This window comes from Eretmochelys imbricata, chromosome 19, assembly GCF_965152235.1.
Source record: "Eretmochelys imbricata isolate rEreImb1 chromosome 19, rEreImb1.hap1, whole genome shotgun sequence".
In the NCBI taxonomy this organism is placed as follows: domain Eukaryota; kingdom Metazoa; phylum Chordata; order Testudines; family Cheloniidae; genus Eretmochelys; species Eretmochelys imbricata.
The window spans coordinates 15,145,561-15,162,799 of NC_135590.1; the positions used below are offsets into that span (position 1 = coordinate 15,145,561).

General features: G+C 49.9%; 1 protein-coding gene across 1 annotated transcript in view; it reads right to left on the reverse strand.

The window, feature by feature from the left end:
- Positions 1-1,653: 1,653 nt before the first annotated feature.
- The window catches only part of SDC3 (syndecan 3), a 74,151-nt gene continuing 58,565 nt past the window's right edge, over positions 1,654-17,239 (reverse strand). Inside the window, exons 2-5 of the mRNA XM_077838105.1 lie at positions 14,409-14,526; positions 12,144-12,709; positions 2,135-2,411; positions 1,654-1,820 (exon numbers count right to left, since the gene is read on the reverse strand). Coding sequence (XP_077694231.1) covers positions 1,654-1,820; positions 2,135-2,411; positions 12,144-12,709; positions 14,409-14,526 — 1,128 coding nt within the window. The remainder of the gene's footprint in view (positions 1,821-2,134; positions 2,412-12,143; positions 12,710-14,408; positions 14,527-17,239) is intronic.

Below are 17,239 nucleotides of genomic sequence, written 5' to 3' on the forward strand. Positions count from 1 at the left end.
GGGCTTGACCCAAGCACCTCCGGATGTCACTGCCTGTGTCTATCCTGCCTGAGCAAAATGCCCATATGGTGCCAATGGTGACATCAGGATGTCGACCGTTTTGTTTTTTTTATTATTAAATACAATAGTGAAGTCAGGGCTTCAAAGGAACATGGTCAAGATCCAAATAATCTTTTTAAAAACCCAGTTTCCTTAACTGTATCACGAACAGCCCTTTAGATTATTAAAGCCGGCCAATTCAAATTTCTCACTGAATGTTCCACCCTACAGGCCCAATCCCTGGGTTCGGGATTGGGCCCTCATGCCACTTATTCCCTTTCCATCTTAAACGCACCTCAGATGATTCAAAACACATTAGTCAGTTTCACGGTTGCTTCTAGTTGGTTTCCCTTTTGGACAAAGCTGATCCAAAGCCCATTGGAAGTCAGTCAAGTCCTAGCGCAGGGCTGTAAAGTTTAGACAGGAGTTTTAAAAATAAAAACTAAAAAAAAAAAAATGGAAACATTTCATTGGATTTAATAAATGATACATCGTCGAGCTAAACTGACCTGACAGTGACCCTTGAAAACCTACTGTTGTCTCCTTCATTTTCTTAATTTCCTGTAATTTGACAGGCGCTATCACCAAACACCATCTGAGGAGAACGGCTGCGAAGTGTGGCTTGATGAGGTTTGTGAGATATTATCACATTCAAAGGAACACAGATGACCTTTTAGCCTTTTGTTGTTTGTTCTTGTCAATCCCCCGTCCCCCAGCGTCCTGTTTCCCTTAAAAACGTGAGTGGGGTTGTCTGCAAAGAGCAGGGTATACTGCACTAGCTGCATTTTATTCGTCACAGTGAAAACCCAGCCAAAGCAAGGTCCCTGTCAACCAAGCCCCTGGTCAGCCCACAAAACATGGTTTCTATACACTTAAGGTCTCTGGCTGTGCACAGCAATGCAATGAAGTGAAGCAGTGTCAGGAAGGGAGCCCCACACAACTGCAAACTGTGGCTCCCTGCAGCTATGTGAACTCTCTGAGGAGGTGATCGAAAAGCTCCGCTCCAGCCCACTGGCCACTTTTCATTCCAAGAGCAAACCGCAGCATTAGATGTTTCATCTCATTGTGCTTTTTCAAGGCTTGACACTGTATTTGACAGTCACATCCTCTTTCCAAACAGAGCCATGGAGCAGCGATTCCCAGTAAGAAACCAACCCCCAACCCAACAAAAAGAAAGAAACCCCTCCCTCTCCCCAAATTCCCACCCCTACCCCAATTCTGGTAACAGGTGTTCAGATCTCAGAGTCAGTCATGTTGTTTGGTACACCCAGGAAACTCCAACCATCATCAGGAAAAGACCACCCAAGCATGCTCTCATCTGAGGAGTGATCGCATAGGCACTGAAAGTTGGCTGCCCGTTCGCTCCTCACACTTGCTGTCCCCTGCAAACGCTGCGTCCGCTGGAGAAAGGTTACGGTATTCGTTTGAAATCGGTGACACTTTTATTTGTATATTTTTTAACTGAAGATGTTTTTTTTTTCTTTTTATTATAGTGTTTGTTTGTTTGTTCAACTCACAGTCCCATCAGAAAGAGAGAGAGAGAGAGAGAGATTGGATGGGGAAGGGTGGGGACAGAGGGAAGTTGAACTGAGAGAGAGGCACTCTGGGCTCTTTTTATGCATAGAACTCCTCCTGCTTGTCGGGCTTTTGGTATGTGACGTTCGCCTGCTTTGGCTCCTCCAGTGTGTAGCTCCCCTCGTCCTTCTTCTTCATCCGGTAGATGAGTAGCATGACCAGAAAGGCAGCAAAGAGCGCCCCGACCACGCCGCCCACGATGACAGCTGCAACAGACAGCAAAGGAAAGAGCCAGTCAGTGAGCGGGACAACAGGGTCTCCTGGCCACCAACAGCGTGGCTGACCCCCAGGCGTCCAAAAATCACCAATGAAACCCCCCAGAGAGATTTAACAATAATAATTTGGGGGCCTTTTTATTTGCCTACCTCCCTTTCTGCCCCCACCCGCCTCCCAGTCAACTGGGTGGAGTTCAGGGTGGGGAGAGGTCACTAAGGCCTTTTGCAGAGGTTTCGAACTCCCAGGAGACTCTGCCCCTCTCCAGCTGCAGTTACCCCGTCAGCATCAGAACGCCAGGCCTCACCTATTAGCACTTCTTTCCTCTCCAGGATGTTTTTCTGGGGGAGCTGTGCAGCCGAGTTCCCAGAGTCTATCGTATTGTCTATGAGGCCGGGCTCTGCATTCTTCCCCAGCCCCGGCCCTGCTGCCAGGGTAACCGCAGCGATCACTTCGTTATTGAGCTCTGGCTGAGTCGTGTCTTCCTCCTCGCGGATTTCGAAGTCCCCGCTGGGCCCTCCGCTGACAGGTACCTCCAGCTCGTTGTCAAGGGCCGTGGACACAGTCACATCCAGCGGCTCGGTCTGGGGAAAGGAACGAGACAGAGGAGGAAAGAGAGTCAGTCATCCAAAGGCTTGGAGGAGAAAGCATGAGGAGGAACTGCTTTGAGCTTCACTCCGCCCTTCCCCTGCCAGATCTCCCCAGCTCCATTCCCGCCCCCGTCCGATGCAGTGAGAGAGACTTTGGGACCCAAGGCAGCTATTGCATTGTGGTACCACCTGGGGGCAGGCTGAGTCGGGAGGGCTGAGGCTGAGTAGCTAGGTCAGTCCAGCCCATCTGACAGCTTCCTTGAAATGTCCTGCCAGATTGCAAGGAGCATTAGACATCCCCATCCTTTGGGATTTTTAAGAGCAGGTTGGACAAACACCTGCCAGGGATGGTCTAGATAATACTTAGTGCTGCCTTGAGTGCAGGGGACTGGACTAGATAACCTCTCGAGGTCCCTTTCAGTTCTATGATTCTATCTTAGTTGACACCATAAGCACCCAGCCTTTAAAACCAGGTTGGCCTGAACCAAACCTCGCCTCCTCCCATCCTCAATACCCCTGAGCATTTTACAGCTGCTCAAAATCCCAGACCAATATCTGGAAGTGAATCTTGCACAAAACTCATCTTCATAATGGACCGAACTGAAATCTTGGATCCCAGCTTCTCCAGAGCGCTAGGATTTATCATCACTTGACTTTCTGGCCGAGAGCCGATTGAAAAACAGAAAGACAATTTGGTGCCAAAGATCCAAAATTGTTTCCATTTCATGGGGTTTGAAATCAGCCATTTTTCACAAAATATTTTTTCTGAAACACTCCCATTTTCCCCTTGTTGCCATTGAGTACAACACAATGATTTATGTCTCGGGTTTCTTATTTTCCTTCTTTTTCCCCCCCTGTCATTTTTCACAACTTCTCCAACTTGCAAAAGCAACTGAGTGGCAAAAGGGAAAAAAGTGCTGAAATTCATTCAAAGCTGGAGACTTTCTGAAAAGCTGCAGTGTCTAGAAAGGGGAGGGGCGGGGGATGCCTCTAGGCATGTGTTGGGGAAAAAGCCAAAATTGAAATTTCAAAATTTTGAACATTTTTGAAACACCAAAGCAAAATTTGCAATTTGGAACCAAATGTAACAACAGTTTTGTTTCTGTCTGGAATTTGACACCCAAAAATGTTGTTGAAAATGCCATTTTCTTGCATATTTTTTTCATTTTTGATTTTGGGAAAATGTTGCAGTTCAATCATTTAGACTGGCTCTATTCATTACTCTTGTCACCTCCTCCCCTCTGTGTGCACGGCGCAGGGCCTGGGGCAACCTGCTGGTGCATGAGAAGAACGGTTTGTTTCAAAATTTAGCTAGATCTATTTAAAAACAAACCAACAACAACAAAAAGGGGGGGGGGGAACACCCACAAAGGAAATGGAAAAAACAAAAAATAAAATAAATGTTAATTTCAAATAAAATGAAATGGAACAAAATGTTTTGTTCGACCCAAAATGATTTTTTGGTTTTGGCCACTGAACTGAGAAGTCAATGATTCGTTCAGCTCCGGCAGTGGGTCTGGCCCTTGGTCTTCACATGCTCCAGAGCCTGCAGAGATAGATTCCAAAGGCAGAGAGGCAGGTGTGGTTTTGGATCCACTCCTGGTGGTTTTCCCCAGTGGGGTCACTGAGTCTCTAACCCTAAGTGCCCCTGATTCTGCCTTTGTGCTGGAGGCAGGGCCCTGCGAACTGCAGGGCTCAGTAAGCCCAATGAACAGACATCGTCAGGAGGGTCTGTCCTCATGGGCTAGCATCTGTCACAACAAAATTCAAGAGTTTGAGGACACCAGGAAGCTCCCCAGCCTGGGTCCAATCCTGTGCTCTGCCCCAAGGGGGGAGGGATAGCTCAGTGGTTTGAGCATTGGCCTGCTAAACCCAGGTTTGTGAGTTCAATCCTTGAGGGGGCCATTTAGGGATCTGGGGCAAAAACTGGGGATTGGTCCTGCTTTGAGCAGGGGGTTGGACTAGATGACCTCCTGAGGTCCCTTACAACCCTGATATTCTATGAACCAAGGGGCCTCTTCCCTGTCTCCCTTCAGCCACGCTTACAGCCTGGCCCCAGAGCTACTGGCAGATGAGCTGGAGTCACAAGCTCGTCTTTGCTGGGGATGGCGTTGGGGCCCCAACACTCTGCTGCCCACCTGACCCCAACATCCCTCAGCTACAGGGCAGCTCAACCAGAGCCAGAATCTGCATCTGGGCCTGTTTTGCTTTCATAGATTCATAGATATTAAGGTCAGAAGGGACCATTATGATCATTTAATCTGACCTCCTGCACAACGCAGGCCACAGAATCTTACCAACCCACTCCTGAAAAACCTCTCACCTATGTCTGAGCTATTGAAGTCCTTTCCATCTGCAGGCCAACCTACCCGCCAGCTCCCTGCGGGCCCGATCCCCGTAGGCCAACCTATCCAGCAGCTCCCCACATGCCAACCTATCTGCCAGCTCCCCGAGGGCCCAATCTTGTGGGCCCGATCCCCACAGGCCAACCTACCTGCCAGCTCCCTGCAGGTCCGATCCCCACAGGCCAACCGACCCGCCAGCTTCCTGCGGGCCCGATTACTGCAGGCCAACCTACCCAGCAGCTCCCCACATGCCAGCCTACCTGCCAGCTCCCTGTGGACCCGATCCTGCTGAAGTTCCATTAGCTGAGCTGCTACAGAGCCAGCCCCCTTGAGCTAGCAGCCTCCCCTCCTCAGCAGTGATGCCTGGCTCCCCAGTCACCGCGATCCCTGTCTTCACTATCAGGACCTGCCCTGCCACAGTCAGTCTCCAGGCCTGCCAAGCAGCGCAGCTGCTTCTCGGGCTAGACAAGGCCGGCGGGCAGCACAGGGTCCCCTCCTTTGCACTGCTGCCTTTAAAACAAGCCCTAGGGACGCGCTGGCTTCCCAGGACCATGCATCTGCCTCCTTTTGTGACAGAGATTAGCTGACAGCTGGAGGGAGCCTGGAGCGACGCAGAGAAAGGGGAACTCGTTTCGATAAATAACTCCACGTCTCAGTCACCGCTTCCTTCACACAGACCCTTCAGGCCTTTGGATCCGAGAGCTCAGTGGATTACACCCACCGCCTATGCGACCCCAGGGGCAGGAAATGCACCACAAATGCATAATTGCAGAGCAGTGGGGCTCTGACTGGCCAGGGAAGGGTCAGAAGACTGCATGATGAACTTGTAAAAGACGCAGGAAACACATCCGTTGCCTCCTGCAAACCACACGAGACCCATGCAGGATCTGTGCAGGGACATTGATTTTTTCATCCTTTTGCATGGGGAGCATTGTCTCGCAGACAGAGCATGTGGCTAGGATCCCAGGAGACCTAGGGGCAAGTCACATCATTTCTTGGTGCCTCTGGTTACCCTCCCACTCTTTGTCTTTTTAGATTGTAAGCTCTTTGGGGCAGAGAGCTGCCCTCACTAAGGGTGTGTCTACATTGCCATGGGGAGTGTGACTGCACTAGGTGTAGACATACCTGAGCTAGCTTTGATCCAGCTGGCTCAATTAACAACAGCTGCGAAGACACCGCAGCATGGCTGGCTACATGAGCTAGCCCCTCCTGCCCAGGGCCTCGGGTACATAGTCAAAGGGCCGCCTCCCATGCTCCTGCCTCCTTACTGCTATGGCCGCTGGGGCTAGCTTTGAGCCAGACAGCTCAGGGCTGCGGTCACAATTCATCACACTGCTAAACAACAGAATACCAACTGAAATACATACAACATTTTTGTTTTTCTACATTTTCAAATATATTGATTTCAGTTACAACTCAGAATACAAAGTGCACAGTGCTCACTTGATATTATTATTTTTTATTACAAATATTTGCACTGTAAAAATGCTAACGAAAAGAAATTATTATTTTTCAATTCACCTCGGACAAGTACTGGAGTGCAATCTCTTTATCGTGAAAGTGTAACTTACAAATGTAGATTTTTTTTTGTTACATAACTGCACTCAAAAACAAAACAATGTAAAACTTTAGAGCCTACAAGTCCACTCAGTCCTATTTCTTCTTCAGCCAATCTCTAAGACAAACAAGTTTGTTTACATTTATGGGAGATGCTGCTGCCTGCTTTTTATTTATAATGTCACCTGAAAGTGAGAACAGGTGTTCTCATGGGACTTTTGTAACCGGCATTGCAAGGTATTTACATGCCAGATATGCTAAACATTCATATGCCCTTTCATGCTTCGGCCACCATTCCAGAGGACGTGCTTCTATGCTGATGACGCGTGTTAAAAAAATAATGCATTAATTAAATTTGTGACTCAACTCCTTGGGGGAGAATTGTATGTCTCCTGTTCTGTTTTACCTGCATTCTGCTCTATATTTCATGTTACAGCACTGTTGGATAATGACCCAGTACATAGAATCATACAATCAAAAGACTGGAAGGGACCTCAAAAGGTCAGCTAGTCCAATCCCCTGCATTCATGGCAGAACTAAGTATTATCTAGACCATCCCTGACAGGTATTTGTCTAACCTGCTCTTAAAAATCTCCAGTGATGGAGATTCCACAAGCTCCCTAGGCAGTTTATTCCAGTGCTTAACCACCCTGACAGTTAGGAAGCTTTTCCTGATGTGCAACCTACACTTTCCTTGCTGCAATTTAAATCCATTGCTTCTTGTTCTATCCTCAGTGGTTAAGAAGAAAATTTTTTCTCCCTCCTTCTTGTAACAACCTTTTATGTACTTGTTCATTTTAAGAACACTTTCAATGCAGATTTGACAAAACACAAAGAAGGTTTTAATATCAGATTTCTAAAGATAGCTACAGCACTCGACCCCTGATTTAAGAATCTGAAGTGCCTTCCAAATCTGAGAGACACGAGGTGTGGAGCATGCTTTCAGAAATCTTAAAAGAGCAACACTCTGATGCCGAAATTACAGAACCCGAACCACCAAAAAAGAAAATCAACCTTCTGCTGGTGGCATTTGACTCAGAGGATGAAAATGAACATGCGTCGGGTCGCTCTGCTTTGGATTGTTATCAAGCAGAACCCATCATCAACATGGACGCATGGCCTCTGGAATGGTGCTTGAAGCATGAAGGGCATCTGGTATGTAAATATCTCGCGACGCTGGCTACAACAGTGTCATGCAAACGTCTGTTCTCACTTTCAGGTGACATTGCATACAAGAAGTAGGTAGCATTATCTCCTGCAAATTGTAACCAAACCTGCTTGTCTGAGTGATTGGCTGAAGTAGGACTGAGTGGACTTCTAGACTCTAAAGTCTTACATTATTTTATTTTTGAATACAGTTTTTTTTGTACATAATTGTACATTTGTAAGTTCAACTTTCATGATAAAGAGATTTCACTACAGTACTTGTATTAGGTGAATTGATCTTTTGTTTTTTACAGTGCAAATATTTGTAATCAAAAATAAATATGCAGTGAGCACTGTGCACTTTGTATTCTGTGTTGTAATTGAAATCAGTGTATTTGAAAATGTGGGAAACATCCCACATTTATTTAAATAAATGGTATTCTATTATTGTTTACCTTTTTTAATCGCACAATTAATCACGATTAATTTTTTTAATCGTTTGACAGCCCTAATTAGAATTAGAAAAGCACAGAGAAGATTTAGGAGTATGGAACAACTTCCATATGAGGAGAGATTAAAAAGACTGTTCCGGTTCCAAAGGAGACGGCTAATGGGGGGGATATGATCGAGGTCTATAAAATCATGACTGGGGCGGAGAAAATGAATCAGGAAGTGTTAATTTACCCCTTCACATAACACAATGACCCAATGAAGTTAATAGGCAGCAGGTTTAAAACAAATATAAGGAAGTACTTCCTCACATAACGCACAATCAGCCTGTGGAACTCATTGCCAGGGGATGTTGTGAAGGCCAAAAGTATAACTGGATTTGAAAAAGAATTAGATAAGTTCATGGAGGACAGGTCCATCAATGGCTATTAGCCAAGATGGTCACCCCTCCTCTGGGCGTCCCTAAACCTCTGACAGCCAGAAGGAGGGACTGAATGACAGGGGTGGATCACTCAATAAATTGCACTGTTCTGTTCATTCCCTCTGAAGTATCCGGCACTGGCCACTGTCGGAAGACAGGACACTGGGCTAGCTGGACCTTTGGTCTGACCCAGTATGGCTGGTCTTATGTTCTTATGTCATTGGAGTTCACTTAGATTGTCAAGGCCAGATTTACACAGGTGTTCAGGAGTCTAAAGATGCAGATAGGTGCCTGACGGATTTTTCCAAAGCACCTAAGCAGGTTAGGCACCCAACTCCCATGGGACCAGATAGGCCAGCTTGCAGAAAAGCAAAACAGGGCCTGAGTTCAAAGTCTGGACCCAGATCTGAGCAGATCGCACAGCACTTTAGAAGGCGGGTCAGTATTGTTATCCCCATTCTTCAGGTGGGGACAGTGAGGCACAGAGAGGGGAAGTGACTTGCCTATAGTCACCCAACAGGCAAGAGGCAGAGTCAGGAACTGAACTTAGCTCTCCTGAGTCCATGTCTCTATCTACTAGGCTACACTGCTGCCCCCAAGTCAAAGGTAAAGACAAGACAGCGCTCATTGTGCTAGTCTGGTATTCAAAAGGTGCGTGTGCATGTTCCTATCTGGAAGCAACCAAGAGCAACAGAACAACACTCAGTCAGGACTGGTTTGACAGCAGCATCCAGGGCCCCATTGTGCTAGGCTCTGCATACACACAGTGAGCAGCCGGCCCTACCCCAAAGAGCTTACAGGTTAAATAGACAAGACAGGAAACGGAAGCAGTATTTTTATTCCTTTATATGGATGGGGAGCTAAGGGATGGAGGGACATGTCCCAGGCCACGCAGGGGGGTCTATGGTAGAGTCAGGAACCGAACCCGGAGCGTCTGACCATAAAGCCAGCCTTCCTCTCAACTGCTTCCACTGCCGTGGCTACAGAGCTGTTCTCAGATCACCCATCTGTGCTCCGCCTGCTCCCCGCGGAGAGAACCTGTCTCTGGATCAATCATTAAACAGTCAGCCCCATCCTTGAGGTTGTTTCAGGCACCTGAGGACATGGGCAGGAGCCATCTGCCCTTGCTCCACAGTGACCTTCCCTTGACACAAACCTCAGCTTGTCTTGCCCTGCCCCTGGAGGTCACCCCAAACAAAAGACATCTGCTCTCCAAGCCCAGCGCTTTGCAGCGCTTCTAGCCTCATTGCTGCTACTCCGTGCCCTAGCAGCAATCTGCAGGCCTGAAAACTAGACCATGCCTAGGAATGAAGACAATGGCCTTCAGCCTCCAGCTGACTCAACTTGCTGCAGCATTGCCTGAATATCTCAGGCCACCAATCGCTACACTGGTGCCCTCTTCAGCACAGGCACAGATTCGAGGTCCTTGCCCTGATCTTCAACACCCTCAATGGGATGGGCACAGGCTGGACTAGGGAGCTCCTCCCTCCATCACCCACAGCTCATCAGAAACCACAGGGCAGTCCACACAAAGAGCCAGACTGAGAGCTGTTTTAGTGGGATGGCTCCCAAGACAGGCTGAGACAGACCCAGATTTCTGAGCCGTCAGCACTAAAAGTAATGCCCAATGAGAAAGGACAGAACAGCCCTGTGCAGGGCCCTGCATTCTCTCTTTACTTCTGTCAAGAGCATTTCCACCCCAAACTCGGCCACTCACAGCTATGGTCTGCACAGCCCCATGCATCCTGGAAACAAACCAATAAAGGAACGAGGCAATTTAGGAGCCAGGCCTGGGAATTAGAGACGTACCAAGAAACAATTAGGGATGAGAAGCAAAGGCAGAGATGGAAGGTGCGGGAGGTGGGGGTGGAAGGCATGAGCAGGCCCGCTGACAGCAATTCCGGGCCCCAGGGCAAAGCAGTCAAAAGCGGCAGCCGGGGGCCTCCAGGCCCTTTTAAATCACCCAGGCCCCTGGGCAATTGCCCCCTTTGCTCCCCCGTTGACGGGCCTGGGTGTGAGAAGAATCCTACACCCCACACAGCTCTGTCCACGTCCTGCTAGGTCATCACTTCATTCAACTCGGCTTAAACCGTCAAGTCAGTAAAAAAACCCACCAAGACCATCCCGACATTGATTGTCGCTCCCCTCCCCTCCCCCGCCCCGGGAAACATTAATATTGCTGAATCCCTCAGCAAAGCCCCTTCTCCTCCTAAAACAGACAGTGAACATGCCGGGGAGAGGGATTAAGCGGCTGGAGGGATAAGAGGATGGGATGCTCAGGGGCTTTTCATTATTATTTCAATATTGTGAAGCAGTTTCTGACCAATGCAGCTTTGTGCCTCTCAAGGAGCAAGGACGGCGGCGCTCGTCCCATTCATACATCACGGCCGGGATGTTCAAAGGAGCCCGGGGGAGCTGGGCTTTGAAAATGCCAGCACTCAGGGTGGAAAGTGGCGGTTGCAGGATCCGATCCGATCCCACCTTTCCCGGCTTTGTCTTTCCAAAGCCTCCCCTGCGCACAAGGCCCAGCCAACACCCGCATCCCTTGCTGCTTTGCTTAAGGACTTGGCCCATAGTTTCGCCACTTGAACTGTCCCAGGATACTAAAGGCAGCATCGCCCCCCTAGCATGAATGCAGTGATACGAGTCCCCGGGAGCTGTTCCCGATCCACTTCCAGCATGGATAAGCTATACCACCATAAGGCACCAACACACCTGCGGCCATACTTGGGTTGTACCAATGTAGCTATGTCAGTAATCACTCCCTACCCAACAGACTGTTCAGGTAAACAGTGGAAACAGTGTGTGTAGACCAGGCCCCCGCCCCCTCATTTCCCCACAAGGTCACCTTGGATTTGTGATCAGAGCTCTGGGCTGGAACCCCTTGTCCTGACCCCATCTGGGTCAACTACCCTGCTGGCTGTGAGTGACATGGCTTCAGGCATGGGAAGCATTATGTCCAGCAAAGGGCCCCACACCGCCTTCCAGCATGTCACTAGCACGTAGCACTGAAGGAGTCCGAGGCCTTGTCTACACTTGAAAGTTGGATGGACCAGTCTAAGTAGGGGTGCGATTCAAAAGACTCGAGCAGTGAGGACACGAGCAGATCTCTGCCTCAGGAAGTCACCTGCTACGCACTCTGTGCCACCCCATTACCCGGCTGTGCCCTCTTGTGCTGTCCTAACCCGTTCTCCCCTCTCCTCGTTCCCTGCACAACCGGACACCCACAGAGCACTATGCCCCCCACCCCCTCCGAGGCCGTTGCTTAGCCTGTCTCCACTCAGGGGTCTTTCGCCTCCTAAGTTCTGATCCTTACGGCTCCCCAGTTTTTGTTCTTCTCAGAGCTCCCTCTGGTGTGCCCTCCTCTGTCTGGCAGGAAATGACTCAGAGAAAAAGAACTAGATAAGTTCCCGGAGGATAGGTCCATCAACGGCTGTTAGCCAGGATGGGCAGGAATGGTGTCCCTAGCCTCTGTTTGCCCGAGGCTGGGAGTGGGCGACAGGGGATGGATCACTGATGATTACCTGTTCTTTCATTCCCTCTAGGGCACCTGCCATTGGCCACTGTTGGTAGACAGGATACTGGGCTGGATGGACCTTTGGTCTGACCCAGTCTGGCTGTTCCTATGTTCTTATGTAGATCCAAGTTTTCACCCTCCCCAACCCTCTCGCTCGCGCAGTGCTCAGAGCTGTGTGGCCATTGCTGTGACGTTGCAGCTCAGGCCAGAGCCCGGACTCTCAAGCCTGGGGGCGGGCAGAGGGTTCCAGCCCTTCAGTGACCAAGGGTAGATATGCCCTTGTCCCATACCTGGGGTGCGTCCGTGGGGGCCAAAGTAGCAGCCGGCGGTGGCAAGACAGTGCTCTTCTCTGTGACGGCCATGGTCCTGGAGGTGCTCGACTTTGGGCTGGCTCTGGGCCTGGCAGTGCTGGAGGTGACAAGCCGGGACGTGGCAGGCTCCGTGACTGTGCTGGCTTCTGTCACAGAGGCGGTCGGCATTTCCAGAGTGGTGGCCCGCGTTGTGGCCATCGTCGTGACGAAGGGGGGCAGGACCCTCCGGACAGTTGCTGGCTTGGCAGTGGGAGCGGTGGGGCTGGCAGCAGCAGCAGCCGTTGCGGGTGGCGGGGTGTCACTGGCTGTGGCACTGGTGGTAGTTGCTTTCCAGCCTGGAATCACCGGGGCCTCTGCCACCCCGGGGATATACAGGACGCTGGTCGCCTGCTCGGGGGTCGTTTCTTCGGCCGGTAACATTTCGAAGGGCGTTGCCACGGGCTGCATGGATGTGACAGGCAGCACGGCTGGGGTGGTGGGGAGCGTGATGGAAGTGTCCGTGCGGAGCCTCATCGCTGTCTCGATCCCAGACTCCTGCTCAAAATCTACAACAGAGGCAAAAGCGAGGCTGTGAACGTGCTGCTCCCCGGCAGAGCCATGGCCCTGGGAGAAGCAAGGAGGGATTTCCCCAAGAAGTCACGAGCCACAGAACTGGGATCGGGGCGTCCAGCATGCCCTGGGTTTGGGGCTGCTGCCCTACAGCAGCGGCGAAGGGGATCTGTGCGCCAGCTCTCGAGAGGAGAAGGGTGCACACTGTGACGCTGGCAGACCAGGTGCCAGCTTGTGCTAAGGCCCCTAGGCCTCACTCAACACTGCCAAATGCAGAGCTGGAAACCAGTCTGGCGTTAGTATTGCTGAAACAGGGATTAGCTTCATAGAGACGTGCCTAGTGTTTGGACTTTAAGGAATGCTTGTAAATTGCTCCCTGCATTAACCTCACTGATCAGATCGGTATCCCATGCTCGAAGGTAATGTTGAAGTGTTTGCTCTACAACTATAAAAATGTTTGCCCAGAAACTGGAAACCAACCCCTCAGCCAGGAGAGAAGCATTACCGAGTGTGAAATACTAGTTTACACAGAAGGTGGCAGGTCTTGCCCACAAGAAGGCCCATGGGAACTAAATGAGCCATTGTAGAATATCAGAGGAGAAAAGACGTTGTTGATGGCTCCCCTCACACCGTGAAGATGAGGCGTGCGAGAGAACTTGTCCCATCAGCGTGGACTCTGGGGGAAGGGAATAAAAATTCCTGATGGGAAGGAACTGCATCTGTACGCTGCTTGGACTCTGAGGGGCAAGGATGACTAAGCATAAGCAAAAGATCCCCAGGCTTGGCCTGGGTTAGCCCTAAGGGACAAATAGAGCTTGCTTATTATACAAGCTTTGATTACCTTTTAGAACCTCAAACTGTAACCCATTTGTGTGTCTATGTTTACCTGTTTTAACCTTGTAAATAACTCTCATTTATTTTTGTTAGTCAATAAACCTTTTGCTAGTTTATCATAGGATTGGCTACAAACCTTGTCTTTGGTTTGAGATCTGAGGTGCAATTGACCTGCGGTAAGTACCCAGTCCTTTGGGACTGGAAGTAAGCTGAATATTGTGATTTTTGGTGTAAGAGACCATCTGTCACAGCTTGCCTGGGTGGCAAGACAGATCAGAGTGCCCAAGGGGACTGTCTGTGACTCCATGATAAGGCTGTTATAGGGCATGAGGAGTTCACACTTGATACTTGGGTGGGGAGCATCTGAGTAGAGAGCTCACCGCCAGCCTGGGGTTTGTGCCCTGGTTTGTAACAGCCAGCCCTGAGGCTGGTACCCACAGCCGTGAGCCACTCCAGACACCCTGACGCACATTTCTATGCATCACAAAGGCAGAGCCCATTTTCATGTAATACTGACACGTGTAACCTGCAAACGTCGCAGAGCCTGTTTGCGAAGGCCAGGCACAGAACTCCCAAGAGCTGCTGTCAGCAGAGGAACCTCGCCCTGCAGAAACAATCCCCCTGGGGCTGGGAGAGGGCATGTGCCCAAACCGATGTAGGTTGGAGGACCAGTGTTCTCCACCGGGGATGGGTGAGGTGTAATTTACTCCCTTCTCTGGCACAGAACAAAGGACACTCTTGATGCTCTAGTCACCTCATAGGCCAAGCGTTGAAGGCAACGGCAGACTCCCAGGATTCAGCCAGGGATCTCTTATCTGATCCCCTTCCCTATCTGATCCCCTTCCTTTACTCTATACTTACATCCCGAGCCAGACCCCGAGTAGAGATCATCAATTTCATCATCCGCAAAGGGGTCGTCATCCCCTGACCCTTCCAGGTCCACGGGCCTCTCGTAGTTTTCATTACGCCAGCGCTGTGCCTGGAATCAAGCAGAAGAGAGAGAGTCATGTAGGGAACTTACTAGGAGCAGCATTGTATCGTCACACAAAGACCCCACCTCAGATCAGGGCTCCATTGTGTTAGGCGCTGCACGCACACAGAGTTAGAAACACTCCCCCAGCTGAAGAGTAATACACTGCAATAGACAAAGGGTGGGAGGAGGAGCAGAATGAGCTGGAAATAGAGCCCAGGATCTGTGGGGCCATGTCCAGTGTCCTACCCATTGGACTCCACTGCCACTCACCTACAGCCCATGTGTTCTGGATGCACACAACCCCCTCTGAGACTGTTAGGAGCTGCAGGCTGCTGTCCATATGTCACTGCGGGGCCTTGTAACAAGGGGTAAAATTTCCCAAAGTACCTATGTGATTTAGGATCATAAGCCCCATCTTCAAAAATGACACTTTGGATCCTAACTCCTATTGAAAGTCAATGGGATTTAAGCTCTTAAGTGCCTAAAAATGGGGTTTGGGCTCCTAAGTCACTTAAGCACTTTTAAACATGTGACCCAAGGTCTCTGTTTGGGCCTAGATCCTCTGTCTCTGGAGATATTAATGCTCTGCATTATTATCATCATTCATTATTTATTGCAGTAGTGTCCAAAATGTTCCAGGCACTTTCTGAATGCAGAGGAAGACACTGTCCTTGCTCCACAAATAATACACAATCCCAGAGTTTTGAAATTCCTCCTGCTGCGCTATTTTCAAAGAGGAACTCAGTCTTATTCAATGAACTTCACTCTGCAGGGAAGATTGAATTGTACAGCTCCCTCTAGAACTGCACAGGCAAAATGAATGTGAAGTTTTGAGGGGGGAGGGAGGAGGCAGATGTGCTTTGAAATTTATTAACTTACAAAGGGAAACTCAGTGATTATTATGAACATCACAGCAGAGGCGCCGAGCAAAATCCAGGTCCCAGGGTGCTGTACAAACGCACAGTGAAGCTGGCCAGCCCAGACACCTTTCTCTGCTGCTGGTACAGGCGAGCAGAAGGTGCTCAGTGCACAGCAAAGGGAAACTCACCAAAGCCGGTCAATTTCCCTTTGAAGTCTGCTCCAGCAGTGTAGGCCCAGTGCAAGGGGGGAGCTCCTTCCCAGGGGAAGTGACAGGATGCAGAGTAGGGAAGGCGATAGCGCGTTGGTGGGAGAGAAGTGAGGGCTTGGCGGGAGGTTTATAGCACCTAGGAACCTCAGATAGAGAGCCTGGCTAGTCCATAAAATAATGCCCCTTCCGAGGTCTGAGTGGAAGGGAACCACGCTGGGGGCATCACACACACCAGAAGAAGCCGCCACCCTCTCTGCAGTGTCAGAAACCCAATGTCAAGTGCTTGGGCGTCGTTGCTGTGAGAGCTCAAAGCCCTGCACTCTGTCAGCGGTCAGAGTGGACCACGTGTTAGGGAGTCCTGGACCCCGCATGTGTATATTACAGGCCTTTCTTTTCTTTCATCTATTTAAGGGTCCCAGTAGCGCTCCTGGGCCTTTCGATCCATCCCCTTGATTGATTCAATCAAGGAGGAATCCATCTCTTTGATGGAGGCCTGTGCTGGGTGCAGTTGACAAGGTAGGTAAGATGACGTCCTAATAGGTCTTCTCCCTCTCTAAATTTTTATGCTTCTCTGGGTCTCTGCTTGCCATCAGCCAACACGCTCGGCCACAGATTTATTGGTAATGACACATTTGCCAGTAGGGCTTAGAATAAGGGTCTGCCACTAAAAGATATCCTTAAAGGGCATCTAGAATCAGAAAAGTGCTGTACAGCTTATGGGAGGGTCCGTGTTATTCTCTTCTAGAGCTGGATTTTCAGAGTGCAGGGCCATGTGCAAAAGCGTTTGTGCAATTGCATGCCTAGCTGCCATGATTGCAGTAAGCGCAGGAGCACACCAGGCATCGCCCCCTGCAGTCAGACAGCTACATAGCTACTTGCCCAGGTAAATGTGCTATTTGCACATGCAGTCTTAGCAACCAGGTCTGCAATTGCTGGTACATTTTTACATGGTCTCTGTCTCTGACAGAAGCACCCTCTGCTCCTCTCACTGCATCTGCTTATCTGGCCTCCCCTGTGCTTCTCCCTGCATCTCACCATGGCTGGTGCAACAGCCTTCTCCTCTGCAATCCTGCACCTTGGAACAGCCTCCCTGGATCTTTTCCCCTGTCCCAGCTCAGCTAAAACTCTTTCTTTCTCCCTTGCCTGCAGCTGTTAGTCTCTCTCTCTGGCCTGGTCTACACTACAGACTTATGTCAGTAAAACTGTTGCTCAGGGGTGTAAAAAACCCACACTCCTGAGCAATGTAGTTACACCAACCTTAACCCGCCAGAGTAGACAGTGCTGTGTTGGTGGGAGAGCTTCCCCCATGCAGTGCCCAAGCAGTGTTTTAAGTGCAGCCCTGCCCTTGCTCTCTCCCGCATTTGTTATATTTTGGCCATAACTTGCATTATTTAACTCCCTCACTCTGGAAGCCCCTGTCCAAAAGAAGGGCTCGATCCCACTGGATGCTGAGTACCCTCCATGCCTACTGAAGACCAGGGGAGCTGCAAACAGGATTGGGCTCTGCAATTGCATCCAGCACATCAAGAAAACTTCCAGAGCGATGGGAAGGAAACCTGGCTCACAGCTGTCCAAGAAGGTGGGATTCCTGCAGACAAACACATCCCCTGCACACCTACACTGCAGAAAGAATGGGCTTCTCTCTCTCTC